General features: G+C 37.7%; 1 protein-coding gene across 1 annotated transcript in view; it reads left to right on the top strand.

Annotated features, from left to right (window-relative positions):
- Positions 1 to 20,408, top strand: part of COL14A1 (collagen type XIV alpha 1 chain) — a 120,362-nt gene that overhangs the window by 50,962 nt on the left and 48,992 nt on the right. Inside the window, exons 15-26 of the mRNA XM_035891577.1 lie at positions 49 to 188; positions 3,303 to 3,435; positions 4,605 to 4,676; positions 5,471 to 5,622; positions 9,299 to 9,428; positions 10,490 to 10,612; positions 12,014 to 12,163; positions 12,856 to 12,972; positions 14,829 to 14,975; positions 17,237 to 17,311; positions 18,535 to 18,674; positions 19,912 to 20,035. Of these exons, the coding sequence (XP_035747470.1) occupies positions 49 to 188; positions 3,303 to 3,435; positions 4,605 to 4,676; positions 5,471 to 5,622; positions 9,299 to 9,428; positions 10,490 to 10,612; positions 12,014 to 12,163; positions 12,856 to 12,972; positions 14,829 to 14,975; positions 17,237 to 17,311; positions 18,535 to 18,674; positions 19,912 to 20,035 (1,503 nt within the window). The remainder of the gene's footprint in view (positions 1 to 48; positions 189 to 3,302; positions 3,436 to 4,604; positions 4,677 to 5,470; positions 5,623 to 9,298; positions 9,429 to 10,489; positions 10,613 to 12,013; positions 12,164 to 12,855; positions 12,973 to 14,828; positions 14,976 to 17,236; positions 17,312 to 18,534; positions 18,675 to 19,911; positions 20,036 to 20,408) is intronic.

Genomic DNA, 20,408 nt, shown 5'->3' with positions numbered 1-20,408 from the left:
CTCAAAAAATAATTTACTTTCACTTTCCTTTTGCATAATATTTTGCAGAAAGAGTTCCAGCTCCCCAGCATTTGGAAATTGATGAGGCATCGACAGATAGTTTTAGGGTCAGCTGGAAGCCCACCTCCTCAGATATCGCTTTTTACAGATTGGCATGGATTCCTTTGGACGGGGGGGAATCTGAAGAGGTGAGTTGCCTTGACTTTCTGAGGGTGTGAAATGGAAGAGAGAATTCCATTCTGAGGACACCTATGCTGCAACTTTTGTCAATTAAATATGGCCAATTGACTTAGAGAAAAATCTGCCCCACTGCAAAGCTCTCTAACCCAAAATAAAATGAATATTCCAGTTTCTTTTTGAAGAGGAAGTGAGGAAAGAAGAAATCTTTTGTGAATACTCAATCTAATCTGTAATGTGCCAACAGCCATAGAACTAGCATTGCTGTTTGATGCTACTTCAGATTTTAGAGTTTCATGTTCTTCACTTTGCTGTGAAGATGACGACCGTAGCTGACCCAGAGCAGCAATAGCCTCACATAAGGCTCCACATGTCTAATGTGCTGGCCACAATAAAATTGCTTGTGAAGCCTTAGTTGTGTCATGTTACAAAGGGAAAAGTTTACACATAGGTAATTTATTAGATCGTTCCTTTATTCTTCTTTACGATTCTTTCTCTTTTTACCCCTCATGCTGTACTTTTTGCTCTAGGCCCTTGTGCATCTTCTCTGTAGTGCCATTTTCATTAGTCTGAATTTTTAAATCCCTTTAGGTTTTCCTGTTTAATTCTCTTTTTCCAAGTAGAAAAAGACATGCTCTCCCTTTCCCAAATTTTCATCTTTCGTAGTCTGTCTCATTTCCACTTTCCCTTCCTTTCTTTCTTTTTTTACTCATTCTTTTGGCTTCTTTTGTACTCCTCAATCTTTAATGACTCTCTCAAACACCTCGTTCTCTTGGCATCAGCACTGTGAAGAGAAGCCATATCTGCAAACCGTCTATCTGGGTACAGAACTCAGTGGAGAAGATGACATTTCCCACTTCGCCCTAGGTTTCATGCATCATTTTGTCATCCGTTAGGGCAGAAAGCAGACATTCCAGCTTAGGCTATGTAGCATTTTTTCTGTAAATTTAGCTTAGTCTGATTTTTTCCTCCCTGTCACCTAGTGAGAGGTAGTCACGCAAGAAAGAGAGAAATTACAGGAGCGAGCAGGGAAAAGGAGGAGTTGGCAGGTGAGTGAGTGACAGAGGTCATCCCCTAGCATTTTATCCTGCAGTAGGTGAACTAATTTGTCTCTGTTTAAGTTCCAGTAAGTAGCTGTCAGTGATTCCCTTTAAGCCACATGCATTTTTAAGTAAGATTTATGGTATCTGGATTCTTTGAGTGTGAGAATAAATGATCAAGAAATATTTGAACTGTTAAGGTTCCACTTGTTCATTGTATTTGCTAGGAACTGCTGGAGGCCCTAATATTTCAGTCCGTTGAAATATTAAAAATGCCCGAGCTGCTTTCTTGTTCTCCTTGCATGACCTCTCTAATGGGGTCAGGCCTAGGATAGCACAATACCTCCAGGCTGTTGTCTCTTTAAGCTTCTTTCCCAGCTAAGTGATCAGTCATGCAGAGAAACGACATGCACTCCCTCTGTCTTTCTCCCAAGACCCAACTTGCCAATTAGCTGAGTGGGGTCAGGGGGTGGTGGTGAGCATTACACCTCTCTCAGCTTACTTCACCCACGCTGCTGATGGGTGAGGAGCGTTTAGTGGGGCGTTAGCGCTGAAGAGCCAGAATAAATTTAAGAGTGACCTTTTATTTCTAGGTTACAGTAGAGAATGCATGCTGTTATTCTGATGCGCTTGTTACTATTCTTGCTTCTGTTATTTGTCCTCTCCACTTGAAAGTTCAGCACTTTGTGTTCTCTTTCTGCGCTCTTCTCTGTGGGCTAAATTAGCAGGGAGCGGAGGGTGATGGAAGTTATGCTTCAGAAAGTATGCCGAAGTTATGTGTAAGATAGGAACTATGTGTAGATATTTTATAATGATTTGATATATGACTAGAGGCTCTGGGGAATTGGAAAGGAAGGCATTACTTATACCTACTTAGTATAAGCTAGATTCACTCAAGCTTGCTTCTGAAATTTTCCCAAGAAAATCTGTGCCAGAAAGTGTGTAGCGTGGGGTGCCTAATTCATTATTTGATAGTTGTAGAAGGCATGGCCCCAACTAATTTCTTTCTGCTTTTGTTTTCTGAATCTGAGTTCAGAAGGTCTGTGATTGCTTTAGGGGTCCCTCTTCCTCAGGACCAACTCAGGAAATCTCCTTTGGTAATTAAAAGAATAAAGTGTGATTCACTGTTTCTGCTAACGGCTGAAGTAGATTTTATGCAGCATATATCTATTGTTTGATTTCCATTATAAGTCTTACTTTCATTCTGTGTATGCAGTGGCCACCTTTAAAAACTTGTCAATGTTATCCTAGAGAAAGGTTCTTTTATTGTAATATCTGTGTGTGTAACCTAAAAACTATTCCCCAAACCAGTCAGCCCATTTCACCAGAATTACTGCTCAGGCTCCTTGCATTCTGCTTTACAGTCCCTTTAGCTCCAACTCCTGCCCATCTGTTGATCCATTCCAATAAAATAAATGAAACACACAAAACTCTGAAGTAAAACCTTCTGCTTACAGTTAGCATTGCATATGTGAATCTTCTGCTGCTGTCATAGGTAGAAATAAGGGTATTTAAAACATCATACCATATAGCAAACTTCTCATCAAGCACATCTCCCCTAATCCCCAAGTCTGGAGCAAATGTTCTTTCAAGTTGCATTCAGTTGTGTGGAACCATAACTCTGATTATAATTCTGGTATAGAAACAGCGTTTTGTAAGGCTGTGGAGAAGCTGAACACATTTGACATAACGGTGCTTGAATGGTAGAAATAGGAATGAAAGTTAATCTACCCTGTTATGTTGCTTTCACTGATGAATGTTTGAATTTTAATGATTTTCAAATGAAATGCATATGGTCAGCTTTAGCAATTAATTAGTTGTGGGTGAAAGTATAAGACTACACACCAGAATAATCAAGCTACCCACAAATAATAAATACAGTTTCAGTATTCCTAACAGTGTTTTTTCCAGATGTACTCTGTGATACTTTTTATTTCAACATAGCTAATAAATTGTTTGGGCAGATCTGAGTGTGGATTTCATTTATTTTAAAGGAGAATCCGTTTTCCTTCTTTCATTTCAGTCAATTCATATAAATCAATCAAATGCAGAACTAATTTTCTTTAATCTTGCTGTGTGGCATAGGTTGTCATAAATGGAGATGCAGACAGTCATGTCATTGAGGGTTTGCTGCCCAACACAGAATATGAAGTTTCTTTGCTGGCAGTTTTTGATGACGAAAGTGAAAGCGAAGTTGTTGCTGTTCTTGGAGCTACATGTAAGACAAACTCTTGATTGTAATTTTTAGAGATGTTTAAGTGATTTAAATGTAATGTACATACCTTATATTTAAAGTATAGTCCATCTTTGGGTGGCTGTAATACTGAAGAATGTGGTGGTTTAGCACCAGGGCTTTGCTGACTCTATTTTTTGCTTTTCTTATTTAATATTATGTGGTAGATGGCATTGAATCAAAATGATGGTTTGGCTCCCTGTCTGAGCTGTGATATTAATAACTTTTGGATCTGGGTAGATATTTTTCCATCCTACGTTTCAGTATTTAGTCTTTGAACAGGGTTCCTTATGAGAGGTTATATTAGATTTTGAGGGGTGTTAAATGTTTTAAAGCAAACAATTTGCAAGAATTTCATTTAAGATGTTTGGCATTTACAGTATACTTATTGTATCTTTCTTATTTATGTAATTTATACTCACTGGAGGTGAATTCACTCATGGCTGAAATAGTGGTCCAAAAAGCTTACACAGGCATCCTGTGACATTAATATGGAAGTAACAAAGATAAAACTTGAAAATCACGTACAGTGTATTTTATAATTTATAATCGAAACAGTGGCCAGCATTTCAGGTAGATTGGTCTATCCATTTTTTTTTTTTTATGGATAGTGACTTGGTTAAGTAAATAACTGTATTTTTCATGTGTAAATTCAAAAATGTACTTGATTCATAATAATATAATTGCAGGCTTAATCTTGAACCTTCTGTTAAGGCAAGAAGCCCTTACCCATCCAAATGGTGCTGATATTGCCCATTGTTGCTGAGTGTGCTTTCTGGTTTTTACATGGACAGAAGTGAAGCACCCTTAAAAAACTTTCAATTTAATTAATCTGACAACCTTAACAAGTGGTCAAAGTGGAAGTCATTATGCATAGTTCAGCCAGAAATGTGGGAAACTATATGCATTCTTATTTAATTGTACAGTTTATAATTATGTCTTATCAGTAAATCTTCTAAGTGCTAATCCTGCAAATATATGTGCCTAAAGTAAAGCAAATGAATAGTTCCCTTGTAGTCTCTGAAATGCCTGAAGTGTGTGGGATACTTGGAGGTAGGTGTGAGCACATAGTTTCATTGTCATAGAAATACAAGATAAATACTGTGACTTCCATGTCTTGTTGAACTGTTAGTGAGCTGAGTATTGTTTTTCAGTTGCAGTGACTACTACAATACCTACCACGGTGACTACTACCAGTACCGCAACTTCTAAGCCCACCACAGCAGGTAATCATAGCAAATGTCAACAGTTTGAATGTTAAATGCAAAGAGCTAAGGCTCCCCGCAAGCACACCCGGATCTAGGGGCAGACAGCTCTGTGATATTACCGAGGAGCTGGTAACCCCAGTTCCTGACGGTCCGTGCGGTCAGCACACGCCCATGGCAGATTTTGTGGAAGTGTAGACCCCAGGCAGGGACCATCACTGGTGAAAGGCACGTGCTGTTGCGCTCCTGCACCACCCTTCTGTGTGTGGCCAACTTTCTGCGCATGCCACGTGTGGGTGAGGAGCCAGCCTATAACACAGCGTAGGGACTCTGAATGATACCAGCAATGCTACATAGGAATACAGGGACTAATTTGGAAAATTCAGCTCTCTTTTCTCTTTCCTTTTATAAATATGAGCTTGGAAACTCTTCAGAATTGTGTTTAGTTTTGAGTGTTCTGTCTGTTTTCCCTGGAACTAGAAAACTGATTTCTAAGGAACAACAGCTCTGGATTATTTATCTCCTGCAGCATTCTAGCTGCAGTGGAGTTTTGATTATTCTAAAGCTCTGTAAGCTGAGTAATATAAACAAAGCAGATGTGGTAATATATGTTAATGGCAGTATAGGGTCATTATTCTTTTATTACACGGTTACAGTTTTTGTGTTATTAAGCACAAGTATGACTGAACAATGTGGGTTTGCCACATCATGGATCTGCAGTTCTGTAGAGCTTACAGCTACTTGGTGATAATTAGCACAATTTTAAATCTAAAAATAGAATTGGGAAAATATTAATTAAATATTTTTGGCTTTAGTTTTTCGAACAGGAATCAGAAACCTTGTTATAGATGATGAAACAACCTCAAGTCTGAGGGTGATATGGGACATTTCAGATTACAACGTTCAGCAGTTCAGAGTGACCTATCTCACCGCGAAAGGTGACCGTGCTGAGGAAGCGGTAAGAATGGTCTGTATGGGTTTTGTAAATGGCTTCATAAGCTTGAAAAGTTTGTTTAATAATTGCTAAGGCATGGTCTTTCCTTATATGACGCTCCTGCTGCAATTAGTAAAAGATCCATGTTTGGTATTACTGCAAGATTGAACTTCAAAGTTTTAATCATATAACACCTGCTGCACTGCAGGCAACAGCAGTCACATGTGAGATCAAGGCCCAGTCACACAGATGTTGAAAGAAGTCATAGTTAAAAGCCTAGCTGCCTGTCCTCTTTTTTTCTGTATTTTAAAAATTTGTCTAAGTTTTTCATTTTGGGGTGTGTGTGGGTGTGTGTGTGTTTTGGGGATTTTTTTACTTCTAGGCCTTTTTGTATCCTGAGATTATGTTTTAACAACTCTTAAATGTTTGTACGTGGCAATCTTAAGTAATTTTTTTTTTTCTTTCAGCAATTTTGCTCCTTCCCTAAAAGTCTCATTTTATGCTAAAGCAATGATGTAATTAAAGTTCAGATGCAGAGTTTTCATACTAATGGTTAACCTGAACATGCCACAGTAAGGACAGCACTTCTTAATCTAAATGCCTAAGAATATTTGTTATTTTTCTAATGCCATGTGATGATAAAAATAAATATTGTCTTACACAAAAAAAGTTTCTAGTAATCAAGATTTTGGAAAATATTTGAAGGAATGAAGAGTACTACATGTATTCTTGTGCATATAGAAAATAATAAAAAAGAAGTCCTAGCTGTATTATTTTTAAGATTTTTGAGATAATTTCAGAATTCTGGGGGAAATCTTAGTATTGCAGTGCTTGATTTCCACGAAAACTAAGCTATAAAATTTTGAGCTTATATATACGTTTAAGAGATTAAATTATATAGTTCAAGGTTATTTTCTTCATAAATAGCTCAGAATGCAAAAATATTCCTTCATTTCCTTCTCTGTCTGTCATGTGACTCACTTCTGTTCATAGAACAGTTATATCGAAAATATGGATATTCTTTTTGATGTCTAGCAGCTGACATTTTTAGCCCTATATCAGACTATATCAATAAAAAATATTAAAGAGTTAGTTGAATATCTTTTTTCTAGAAAAATATGAATCAGTCTTTTTTCATTTTAGTTTCATTCATCTTTTATGAGACCTTGGTAGAAAATTACTTTTTAGCCATCTCTTTCAACTATAATCTGAAAATGAACATTCAAGGTAGCGGTTTCCTTTTGGACTGGAAAACATGCTTTATGAATTTAGCTTTACTATATGATAGTATAGTATATAATACAGTGGCAAACTGGCACAGCGTAGTGGCACAAACTGTGCTGTTTCTGAAATTCAGATCCCAGATTTACTGTTTCATCTCTGAGAAGTTTAATCAAATTCAGTTGGATGATATAAATGTAGTCCTGTTTTAGTGTTCAATGACTATTATTTTAAAAGGAAATTAAAACTGTGGGAAAGGTATTCAAATTCTGGCTATCAGAAAGATATTAGAGTTGACTCAAAAGCTCATTAAAAAAAATTATAAAATTGTAAGATTAGGTAGGTACCTTGGCTCTAATTCTGCAAATTATTTAAGTACACTCTCAAGTCTTACTATCTTTGGTCACACGTGTTAACCATGTGTTTCATCTTTGATATTAATCACATGCATAAATTACTGAATAAGGAATGATGTAAGAATATACTTAAAATTAAGCTCATTTAAATGGAAGGAATGTATTTTATCATGTGGCTTAAGCACCTCAGAGGTGCAACACAGATGTCAATGAAATGACACAGTCAATTTTTAGGGTAGTGTTTATATGTCTGTTTCTCGAGCAGAACCCAAAAGCTCTGTGGAATTTGAGCTTAAATATACTATGGCGTGATGATAATGTGGTGGATGCTCAAGTTTTTTGGCTCTGATTTCAGTGATACAAATTCCAGTTACTCCTTCCTTTCCATAAAAACATTAATAATCTTCTTAATCCTTGATGCAATTGGCTGAAAATGAGAATGTAGAAAATGTAATGGAATACTTTCCACTACAGAAGGCTCAAGCAGTCAATTTCATGTATGTTCTTGGGTGTGCTGTACATACGGGATCACATTTTTTTTTTTTCTTCCTTAAAGCCAAGAATGTTTCTCACTGCCGAAAACTACATTGTTCTGTAGGAGATCTCTGATGTCCACATGTGGGAAAGAGAGAGTTCTCAATGCTGGCATCCTTTCTAAAAAAACAAAGATGTTGGTTGTTCTTTTTTCAGAAACTTGGTTTGTGTGTTTTGAGTATATGGAAGAGTTTAGTATGGGAGTCTTTCATGCACATGTGTTTAGATGATTTGGTCCAGTTTTGATCAATGAATGAAGTACTTTTTTGACAAGTCTTAACACCTGGGTGTACTAGATTAATTTCCTTCTGTGTACCACTTGCCAAAACTAGAAGTAGTTTGAATGTATCCTGGAGCATTAAAACTGGTGAGAGCTTTCTTTTCTGAGTATATGCTTCAGAAAATTTTGCTCTGCCATTATCACATGCATCAGCCTTCTTTGAAACAACAAAACACTTTTAGGCTCAGTTTCTGCTTTTTCCCCTTGAGTTTAAAGCACTTGTAGGTCTCTGATCTTCTTGCCAAATATGTGCATTTGCTGGCTCAGGTGACAGATTCATGCAATGGAATATGGGCCAGGGAGCGTCCAAAATATGAGGTTGGACCTTGGGACTGTTGCTTCCAACACCGTCACTTCAGAGCACAGGTTTGGTGCAGGAAACATAGGATTGGTTTCTCACGTCCACTCCATGTGCTAGGTAGCTCAAATTCAGGCTTTGGAGGCTCTTTGAGGTTAAAATTTTATTGACAAGTTAAAAGATTGCAAGGCTCTACTTGGGCACCTCTACCACTGCTATTGTGATACTAATTTTTGAGGCTCTGGCTAAAATATAGTAATCTATTGAAGAGTTTCAGAAATAGCTGCTTATGGGGAAACCCTGTACTCTTAATTCAGTGGTTTGAAATGCTTGCTCTAGCACTCCCAAAACTGCCTGGAGGGATTTTTACAGCTTGTCTACTTCTGCCGGGTTGCCTGGTTGGACTTCTGCTGCAGATCTTCCATGGTTCATGGCAGTTTGGGATCCTCTGCTATTTGTGGGATGTACTCCTACTTCCTCTCCCTCATCTCCTTGTCTCTAGACTAGATGCAGATGGGGCAAACGTTTTATTCCTGCTTGCTCCGTTCATGCTTCCCGATCTGAATTAATTTTCCTTCCTCCCTCAGAAGGAGGATTTTCTGTCCCCAAAGAATGTAACAATCAGCCTTCATTAATGGGTGTAGCTTTGGACAATCATACTCATGTCAAGAATAAATACAGTAAGAGGATTTGTTCTGTCTGTACAGCAAAATTATTTTAAGTACTAACCATCCATATAGTACCAGTGGCTTATGGAGCTTGCAGTGGCTATGTTTAATATTAAACTGTGTTATCCCATAGGCACATTCTCCTTTTTATTTCGCTCAGGTGTAACTAGTAGATCTGATAAAAGGGTGGATAATTTAATTATTTTATTTTACCATAAAGCATCAGAAATATTTAAAAATGCAAGTTGTACAGCAGTGCTAGTGGAATGTGGTGTCAGAAATCATGTAAGATATAGAAAGGTTTTGGCCCTTGTCACTAAGCTCGATTGTTTCTGTTTTTCTGACCATCCAGGTAATGGTGCCTGGGAGGCAAAACACTCTTCTGCTTCAGCCTCTGCTGTCTGATACAGAATACAAAGTTACCATCACTCCCATCTATTCTGATGGGGAAGGAGTCAGTGTCTCAGCTCCTGGCAAAACTCGTAAGGACAAACTTTCTGCATGTCTCTGGCCAGGATATGCGCGAAGAAAGGCTTACTCTTTTGGCCTTTTTTCCTTGGATGTTGTAATATATTTTAGTAGAAATGTGGGCTTATTTTGCATGACTTACGTGACTCGACCTTTATATTAATCTTTTAGGTTCATTGATTTGTAAACAATGGGTTGCTTCTAATTGACAAACTGTATTTTATACTCAAATACTGTGAGTTTGCAGAAACTTGTTGAGTAATAAAGCTGGTAAATCCTTGATAGATAGCCCACCAAGGACAAGCCAACTAATGCAGAAAATAAAGTAAACAATGCCTGCTGGGATAGTATCAAACCAACCATTGTACTGTCAGATTTTCTTTTGTGTGAGATCATTACTTCCTAAAGGTCACTGGAAATGCTGCTGAACATTTTATAAAAGTGATTGCATTATCTCTAGAGTTCTGACCGAGTTCTTACCAAAAGATTACTCAGCTGTAGCTTAAGTTGCCTCTCTACTGTATAGTGGTAAAAAATCATCTCATTGTGCACTGCTAGCCGTGATAGTATAATTTTATTGAATTATTCTCCTACTTTACATAATTTCTGCCCAAACTGAAGTGCTATTTGTGCAGACACTTAAATCACTTGTAAATCATTCCTTTGATTCCATTTGAAAGCATTAAGTGTTCACAAGAGCATGATTTAGACATTAAAAACTTTAGTGCTCTTGGATTGAAAGAAACTATATAAATAAAAGATATCTCTGAAATGTTTCACATTTTTAAAAAAAGTGTAGGGACAAAGTTGGAAATTAATTTGAAAATTCATTGTTTATTGAAAAAATTTCATAATTAATCCTTGGTATAACTTGGTATAACTTTCTTAAGTATATCAACATTAATCCACTGATGTAATGCCAAGGATGAATTTGATTAAGAGCTTTCATCCTGGCGACTTTACCTGTAATTCTGAGAGTATTGGGTATTGCACTCTTTTCTCATGCGTGTCTTGAGTTTTATACATGTGCTTGTATGAGATAAACTTGTGAAAGCTCAGTTTGGTTTCCTTTTAGTACCCCTGTCTGCTCCTAGAAATTTACGTGTCTCAGATGAATGGTACAACAGATTACGTATCAGTTGGGAAGCGCCGCCGTCACCGACAATGGGTTACAGGATTGTCTACAAACCTATCAACAGTGAGTTTTTAAACTGTTTTTTTTTTTAATTTGTTTTTGACTGTACAATGTCTTGACATCATCTTTTGCTGAATTTTGTACTTTAATCTAACAGTTGCAGTTACAGCCTTGAAAGTGCTATTAACTTAGGTGTCTCAGGTTTTGAATAGTAAAGTTTCATAGTCATAGAATGATGCAGGTTGGAAGGGGTCTCTGGAGATCATCTGGTCCAACTCTCTGATCAGAACAGGGCCAGTTTGGAACAGGTTTTTCTGGGCCTTGTCCAGTTGAGTTTGTAATATCTCTGAGGATGGAGATTTCAAAACTTCTCTAAGCATCTCTTCCAGTTTTGAACTACCCTCATTGTGAAATTGTCTTTCCTAACATGTAATCAAAATTTTCCATGTTGCAAATTTTGTCTGTTTTTCTCACCATCTTCCTGTCTGCCTCAGAAGAGATTCTGTGTCCATCTTCTCTACCCCTTCCCATTAGGTAGGTGTAAGATTCCTCCTTAGACTTCCCATCTTAAGGTGATCAAAGCCAACTCTTTCAGTCTGTCCTTTTAAGTCATTTTACCATCACTCTCTTTATTTTTAGAGACTGCCTTTGCTCTCTTCCTTGTTCCTGTTTTCTGTGTTCTCCTATTCTTCCACTTTCTTCCCCTCACAATACAAAGTTTTAGTTTCCCTGACTTTTACTCCCGCTCTACAGCTCCCAAAACATTTGACATTTTATTCATTGCCCATTTTGTCTGTGCTGCATCCTTTGCCCACCTGCACAGTGCAGCTAGACAAGGCACCCAAGCTCCTTCAAATTTCTTCAGAAAAACATGGTCCTCTGCTGAGAGTGAAATACAAGTGTGTAACCATTAAGGGACTAAAATACTATCCAAAGAAAATACTTTGCCTGGTTTCTGAAGTGTATCCAGAACAACTGAGAGAGGTGACAAAGGAGCTGTTTGCAGTTCTGATTTGGGAAAGTTTTATTCTTTTCTGTTTTCATTATCATTTTTGCAGGGGGTAAAATAATACTGTTTTATAAGGACCCCTTAGGGACTGTACTGCTGGCTGGCATCTGCTGTCCCCCCTGTTGGTCCTGGCACACCATCAAACTGGGGAGATCTTTGGCAGCCTATTTAGGGCAGTAGTAAGTCACTGAAGCAGAACAAAAGGGTCTTAACAGATGCCAGTGTCTAGCCCTGCCCTAATGAATCCTGCTGCTGAATTTCCCAAGTGTGTTGTGGCTTCTATCCATGCAAGGACTGAGCAAAATGTCTTTGTTTTTGTGTATGGCAAAAAAAAAAGGCAAAAAAATAGGAGTAACTTTAGGAGTACATGTAATTTTGGATGTATCTTAAGATTTAACTACCTGCTAATTCAGTGGATGAGCAAATTATTTTCTAATGTATTTCATTTTTTGCAGTTCCTGGTCCTGCGTTGGAGACCTTTGTAGGGGATGATATTAATACCATTCTCATTCTAAATCTCTTCAGTGGAACGGAGTACAGTGTTAAAGTATTTGCTTCATACTCAACAGGCTTCAGTGATGCCCTAACAGGCGTAGCCAGAACCTGTAAGAATGATTTCATGCTCTTCAGATCTCTACAGGCTGTTTTTCACTATAACTATGGCTTTGTGTAGCTCCCTGGAAAATTTTCATGTGGAAGACTTTCTCAGTTGTGTGCAAATTGTTTTCCTGAAATGAAAGTCTCTTCTTTTTTCTTTTTTTTTTTTTTTTTTTTTTTTTTTTTTTTTTTTTTAAATCAGAGTATATCAGGCTTTAAAATAATCTGCTGGATGTTAGCAAGGCAGGGGTCATAAAGCAGATGTCATTTATTGGCCAAACATATTTGCGTAGGAGTAGTTACAAATCTTCTTAATGGAAAGTCTATTTAGTCTTTTTTTTTTCCTAGCTCCATATACAGAATATGATTTAGTCTTTATACATGTAAAGCTCAATTTTAAATTAGGTTTAAACAGAAATATTGCTGTTATAATGATATTTTTTACTTATTTGTAGTAACTGAATTTGTAGCGGTGTTCATTATTTAGTCTTAACTAAATTGACTTAAGTTCCAACATTTGGTCTAAAGATTAGCTTTTTTTTCATTCCTGTTTTGGATTTTCTTGACATTTTTTTAATCAACTTTTGAAATTATTTGTTAAAAATTAATTGGCACAAGTGTTTCACTCTAGTTCTTTTGTTATTTTTCTTGTATGTCTTCTTAGAGGTGTAAATCTAATTTTTTGGTATTTGATTTTCAGTGTACCTGGGTGTGACAAATTTGGATTCCTATCAAGTCCGCATGACGAGTCTCTGTGCTCAGTGGCAGCTTCACAGGCATGCTACTGCATACAGGGTGGTTATAGAATCACTTGTGGGTAAGTTACTAAGTGATATGCAGCTACAGCCTAACCCAGAGAATTGAATTGCATAAGATAAGAAATTGTATGCAGTCTGACCTGTAGACTGGCTCCTGAAATACTGGAAATGATGGACAGAAGAGAGTTTTGTGTACATATTGAAGTTTTCAGGAGTAGAAGTAGCATTCCTGTCCTTCTACATCAAACAGATGTTGATAACTTCTCCTTTTTATGCGAGGGAGTTTTGTCTATCAGTAGAAGATAGGTGATTACCTGAGCTTTTCAGTGGTGTGAGGGACAGAAGATGGATAAAGGATGAGCTGAATACATCTAAGATTGTAAATAAATCATCAGTGACAGTTCTGTAGAATTAGGATGGACGTGGAAGGATGGTATAAGGGTAGGGAAATTTCTCATTAAATCCAGACCATTGTCACATAATCAGAACAGCGTCCAGTTTTGTCTGTTCTTATTCCATTGATTGTTAATTAGAGCTTGTAGTAATGTTACTCATCTGGATACACATGAGGTATTTTTATGTGGCAACACATGGTGTCTTGATGCTTTTAGCACTGACTGTGTAGAAGGTGAATTACAGCCTCTTCCATCTCACTGATTCTCAGGTGTAGCCAGAAAAAGTTATGGAGAAGTCACTATTTGTGCAGACTAACTCTCTTATCCCCAGGAGATGTCAGTGATCTTTTGAATGGTGACAAATTAAAAGCTTGGATAACTTGAGAGAAGTGCAGTTAATAACATTTACTGGAATCTGTCAAAGGTATAATGAAAAATAATACTAATTTGGTTGCAAAAAAATAATGACCTTTCCGTGAAATGGCAAATGGATGGTGATACAGTTTATTTGAAGGCCTGGAATACAGACAAGCTGTTCAGCAAGCAGATATCTTGGCTGGCACAAGACAGTACAGATTTCCTTCTCCTCTGGGAGCTGGCCAACATTCTGCTTTCATCATATAGAACTGCCAGAATTGTTTTAACTGAGCCAAAAGAGTCTAAATGTGAGCAGAACGAGCTAAAGTGCGAACAATTGCTTCTTATTAACATCTATCATGAAGAGTTTTGATTGTCAGATTGAGTGTGTGTCTTGTTCAGACAGTGATTTATTATTTTTATACAGATGTAGCACTTCCTGATAAGCATCAGGTGTTTTTTCCTTGTCAGTGAATGACCATTGGGCATTGTTTATATATACTCTGTAAAATGTGAGATCAATTGCTTGTATTTCACTTCTTTCTGCTACAGATTATGAATTGTGCTGAAGTTTTTCTTCTTATTATTAAAATATGCCTTATGCTATTTCTAGTACCTGAGCTTTTTCCATTGTCAACATGTTGTCCAATGCAGAATTTAGCAGAATTAATTTCAGAACCCTGTAAAATGCTATTCCCTAACCAACTTGCTAAGTGGTTACTAGTGGAAGCTGGAACGCAATATCTCTTGCAATTACTAAGCACATTACAGACTCTGAGAACCAGAGGCATAGACAAAGGATGCCGTAGAATTACATAATGCAACAATTCCTCATTAGACTCTGATAATTTAGGACCAGATCCAAAGCCCATTGATGACAGTGTTGGTGGTTTTTATTAACTTCAGTGCATGGGGTGAAATTCATCTTTTTTTCCTGCAGATGTCTGAGACATTCCTCAGCTCCTACTTAACATGAAGGATGAAATATTAGAGACCTCTGCAGAGAGCTGAATTTCCAGAAATAAGGCAGCATGTAGTTTATTAATTTATGTCAATCACTTGCCCTTCATCTGCTGTCATGTCCTCTTCTTATTTCAGATGTACATTACATTATTCAATAAAACAGTAAAGAAATGTTTTAACAGTTTCTTTTATAATTCCAGATGGGAAAAAGCGTGAAGTAAATCTTGGTGGAGGGACGCCTAGACATTGTTTCTTTGAGCTGATGCCTGGAACTGAATATAAAATCAGTGTTCATACACAGCTTCAGGAGATAGAGGGCCCTGCTGTAAGCATCATGGAGACAACATGTGAGTAAAATAGATCAGAGTTTGGCCAGCAGCGATAATACTTGATAGCTTCTAGTGTTTTGCCCTTTGCCCACAGGAGCGTTATTCTACACAGCTTCCTTTAGCTGAATTTTTAAGTTTTCAACTACATTGTGACTCCTCCACAGAGGTGCAAGATTCTTATGCCACTGCTGTGTATTACTTGTGAAGTCACATTCACCAACTGTATTGGACTTCTTAATGAGAATGAAACAGGGAGGATGGTTTAGCTTTCTTCATAAAAAGTCCCTCTTGGGGGTACTCTGAAGAACTGTGACTTTGAAAAAAAAAAGAAAAAGATCCAGAAAAATGAAGTAAACAGAGAAAGAGAGAAAGTTTTGTATCCTGCAGTTCTTGTTATTTAGTAAAATTTCACCAGTGTCTGAGTAATTGACAATTAAATGGGACCTTGATACCCAATCTACTTAAGTATTTAAAAAAACCCAAACAAACCAGCCTTTTTATTATTATTCTCAATAACACAAGACGGGCAAAAAAAACCCCTCACAGCTGTTTATGAAGGCAAAAGCCTGCTCTCATGAGTTCAAAATACTGCAAAATAAAATACAGGAAGAAAAAAGTGAATATTTTAACATTATCTTTCTTTCTTCAATCTCAGTGACACCCTTCTTTTCATACTGTGTTTACTATACAGCACCATGCCATTACCCTTCTCTCAGGGTAGATAATATTTATAATTTTCCTCTTCAAGTGAACCCTCCCAAACTTACAGTTTCACATAGGAAAAGCTTGCACAGGTGCAGGACTCCACTTTTCAGTTGTCCAGAACTCGTGAGGAACAAGCTAAGCTTCTCCTACTTTTTGAAGGAATGCATTTTGTGTGCTCTGCAGTTCAGGGAGTTAGGACACATGAGGAAGAACACACTTTGGCCTACATGTCCATTTGAGAAAGATGGCGGTGCAGACAAATTATTGTATCACCCCAGAAGAAAACACTCTTCAGGGCGACATGTACCTCTCTGGTGCTAAGAGAGCAGCCTTTCAAGTCACCTTACTGCAGTTGTGACCCTTTCTAAATGGGTCTGCTCCTGGTCTGTCTGTGGTCATGGAATTCATGGGCTTTAGTTTCTTGTAGGTGTTTCAGAATCTTGTCCCATTCTCTTGTTGAAGCCAATGGGAAAACCCAGATCAGTTGCAGTGGGAGTCAACTTTGATGTGGACGTGGGCCTTGTAATGAGTCCTGTTTGCACTAATCTTTCCCAAAGATAGGTGCCTTTTCTGAAGTTGCTGTATCTATCCGTTGTCTATAAATGTAACATATATTGCAGCAAGTAACAAGTATGGTCGTATTTGAAGGAATGATGTTCTGTCACCTGTAGCTTCGTATGCTAATTGCATTGGAAAAGGTGTCCTTGAATGACAGTGAAAACTTTTCCTTAGATACACTTGTGGAAATCAACATGTGTGTGTTATCTCTGAGAATTCAGCCAAGACTGTATTGAAAGGCACTAAATAGAGCTCTTGCATTCTGCAAAGCTGTCAATCAGTGATCATGTATTGAGCTAGGTTTCTGGGAGGCTGTCATTCCAAAGCTTATTTTCAGGAGAGGGGTGAGACACTTTTCAGAAACTCTATATAGTAACCTTACTAGAAGTTGCTGCAGGCAGCAAAGCCACAGTCCTGTAGAGTTGTGGTCAGAACTGCATTTCTAGCTGGAAACATAACAAGGTCTTCCACCGAATTCAAGAAAATCTTGATCAGGGCAGGCTGTGATCTGCTCTGAGGGCAGGCACTGGCTTACTTTTGCACTGTCTCTCTGTATTTTGGATTGAAGGACTAATATGTTTTTCCTTCCAGGGTGGGTAGATACCTACTTTCTGTGACTAAGGACTGGTTGTGGTCAGTAAGGAGATGGACACTGACCTTCTACAAAATGAATTATGGACACTAGGTCAAGAATAGGGCTGCCACATGGTCTGCTACTCTGGGGAAACCCAAAAAGGGGAAGTTCCAGTAGTAGTTCAGTTGTATCGTTTTATCATTCACACTGAAATGCAGCCATTAATTGCTCTGTAATAATGCTATCATTTTTCAGGTGGTCCTTTTTTCAGGAGGACATTACATGCACATGCTCACCTACATTTCTCTCCAGTTGTATAACTAGTTGATTAGACATAATTAATTTTAAATGTGGAGATGAGTAGAAAAATGCTGTGTTTAATACAGGTAAAATATAGTGGGCTTTTAAGCATTTTTTAATATTCCTTCCTTTTATTCTCCAGTACCATTTCCAACTCAGCCGCCAACAACACCTTCAACGCCACCTCCACCACCTACAATTCCTCCTGCCAAAGAAGGTAAGAGCTGAATGTGTGGGTTTATAATAATTTTAGGGTATTGATGCAATGTTTTTCTGCTTCTGATACTATTTTAGACCTGTGGGGATCATTGTTGAAATTTGCAGAAAGGAGTGTTAATATGTGTGAGATCTTCTTTTTCCAGAACTCCTAAATCATACATATTTTGTAACTGAAGCAGACATCCTAGGGTAATTAAACTCCTAAAGCAGCATGATTTTTAAAAATGTGTCTACTTTAGGTAATGAGAAAAGTGTTGGTCATGTTCAGTCTCTTCTCTCTTTAAATGTAGACTTCCTTCTATTTATCCTTTGAACATGTAGTATTTTGTACAGATTCTCATAACTATTTCTGTGAGGGGAGCATTGTTGTTGGAGACTGAGGGTCAAATCCGCCAGCTTGAAGTTGGTGGACCAAACTGATGTATAGTAATTGAGAACTTAATCCATAAGTACAGTAAAAAAAGACCCAGTGTGTGTGTTTTAGAACTGCATAGCAGAAGACTTTTTTTTTTTTTTTTAAATCCATTCTCTGGATTTAGATTAATATTTGCCTTCAAGACAAAATATGTTGAAAAACATAACTTTGCTTTGAGACTGTTTGTTTCTGACCCCAAGCAATAGAGTTGGATTTTGTAGAGAGTTGAAGGTTCCCAGTTCCCATGAAAGAGTGAGCAACTTGTGTGAGCAGGACTACAGCTCTGCAGGCCATTTTGTGTAAGAACATGCTGGAATAAGATGAGATGGGGGGAACCTGCATTGCTCCTAAATAGTGCGGTTAAAGGGGTGAGCATTGGGCACTACAGAGCTTAGGGTAACTTTTTGAATGGACTAGCTTCCCACTGGGAACCGCCGCAGTCGAGATTCTCTCATCTTGCTTGCTGTGCCATTCTAGGAGTCTGGGATTGTATAATTTCATGTGTGACTTTACTTCACAACCTAAATAAAAATAAAAATGGTTAGCCAGATTTTAAAGAACTGTTATGGCCTTGGAGTGCATTCTGTGATAGGATCTGTCAGTATAGACCATTCACCCCTTGCAGAGCTGAGCTGGCTCTACACCTGAGCTGCAGTCAATGCCAGCAGGTCTGTTTACTAAAGCATTATTGACTAACCTTAAACGAGGGCTTTTCATGACAGATGCATTTTCTTAAGTGATTTATGTGATTTCATGAGGAGTTGAGGCATTGCTCTAATTCCAGAATGCTTGCTTTTCTTTCTCAGTGTGCAAAGCAGCCAAAGCTGACCTGGCGTTCCTGGTGGATGGGTCATGGAGTATTGGAGATGACAATTTCAATAAAATAATTAGCTTTCTCTATAGCACTGTTGGAGCTTTGGATAAAATTGGTCCTGATGGAACGCAGGTAATCAACATGTAGAGAGACGGAGGGCGCCTGGACTTGACAGGGCATTTTAGACTAGCACCAAAGTGAAACAAATCAAGAAGTAACTGACATCATTTCACAGTTCTTTTGAAAATATAAACTGCTTTAGGACACTGGGTTTTTTCAATATCTTCTTTTATACACACCATATGGTGAAATTCATGACATGAATTTTGCTAGCATGAAGGCTAAGTATCATTTCAGTCACCTAAATAATTCTAATGAGATTTAAGTTGTGTTAATTTTTTTTGTATTGGTACTCACTGTGGTGTTTATTTCTAGATAAGCTAAAATAGCATTGATAAGGAAAATTAAAGGGTTATTTATTTAAAATCACATGCTCTACACAGTCTACAGTGCTTGAAATAGTGTATTTACAATGATTATTCTATTTATGTATTTGTTTAGAGAGATGCTTGCATCTGCTCCAGAAAAGATTATTGGCAAATATATTACTGTTTTAAGTGTTACCTGTATAATATGCAGTTTGGGATAGCATTGAAAATTATTTTTAACTTGTCCAAACCGTGAGGAATGTTCAGTTTTTACTGTTTCTTGCTATATGGCTGTTTTCCCAGAATATAGTCCATGGTGCTTCAGAAACTTCGGCACAACCTTAAACTTAGCATGTGAATAGCTCCTTTTAAATCAGGGACACCATTTATACAACATGAAGTTCAATATATGCTTTGTGAGTTGTAGGGATTTCATGTCTAGTATTGAATTACAGGGTCTGCACTCATATAGCATAATAATTGGGAGGGGCAATATTTCAGAATATGTTCTTGCATCTTTCTATTACCTGCTTCAGTGTTACTGCCTAAATTAAGTTACTCGTGTGCAGCTATTAATTTGTGAAACTCAGTCAAGTCCCTGCAGTTCTGTGTATGAGTAACTGAACACGTGTGAGCAGCTGTAATTAGGATTTTGGTTTTGGGCTCAACTGAGAGTGCTTTTGTCAAAGTGGGTATTACTTTTCTCATCCTGTTTGCTGCAAAATGAAAGAAGAAAGTGTTAGGTGGTTGCTAAGGCTGCAGAGAGTAAAAATAAGTGCTGTTTAGTGAAAGCTTTTTAAAGAGAATAAAAATTCTGGCTTCAATTTCAGGATGAAGCAAAGTTAGAAGATAAATCCTTGTTTTAAATGCGCTGATTCACTCACTTTTTGCTTATACACTGGGCGGTGCTTTAGTAATGAACACATCTTCTGTGTGCACAGGTGGCAATAATTCAGTTCAGTGATGATCCCAGGACAGAATTTAAATTGAATGCATACAAAACAAAAGAGACTCTTCTTGAAGCTATTCAGCAAATAGCCTACAAAGGAGGGAATACAAAAACAGGTGAGAAAGGTCATGATTACTATGCAGATTTTCTCCCTGCTACTCTTTGTGCCGTGTTTCTTTCCCATTTGCTAAGTGGTTTAATATATCAGTGCAAAACCAATGAGAACATGGTATCTCCACACTGGAGGTGAAAGGTTGGGCTTTGAAGTTAGAAAGTCTTCGTAATCTGCAGTTTACACCCTTCACCCCCTACTGCTGGGTATTCACCCCTCTGACCAACAGATGTCAGGGATCAGGGAGGAAGGGGGAGAGGCAGCTAGGCAGAAGTGAACGACTTTGGGGATTGTGAAGGTGGAAATGGGAAATAATATGAAATCAGCTCAGCAAGTGGAAAAGTAGGAGGGGAAAGAAGGTGGGAGGGAGCTTGCAA

This window comes from Egretta garzetta, unplaced genomic scaffold (genome assembly GCF_000687185.1).
Source record: "Egretta garzetta isolate BGI_Z169 unplaced genomic scaffold, ASM68718v1 scaffold13, whole genome shotgun sequence".
NCBI lineage: Eukaryota > Metazoa > Chordata > Aves > Pelecaniformes > Ardeidae > Egretta > Egretta garzetta.
The sequence above is the reverse complement of the archived record's forward strand: the minus strand, read 5'-3'. Positions and strand labels throughout refer to the sequence as shown.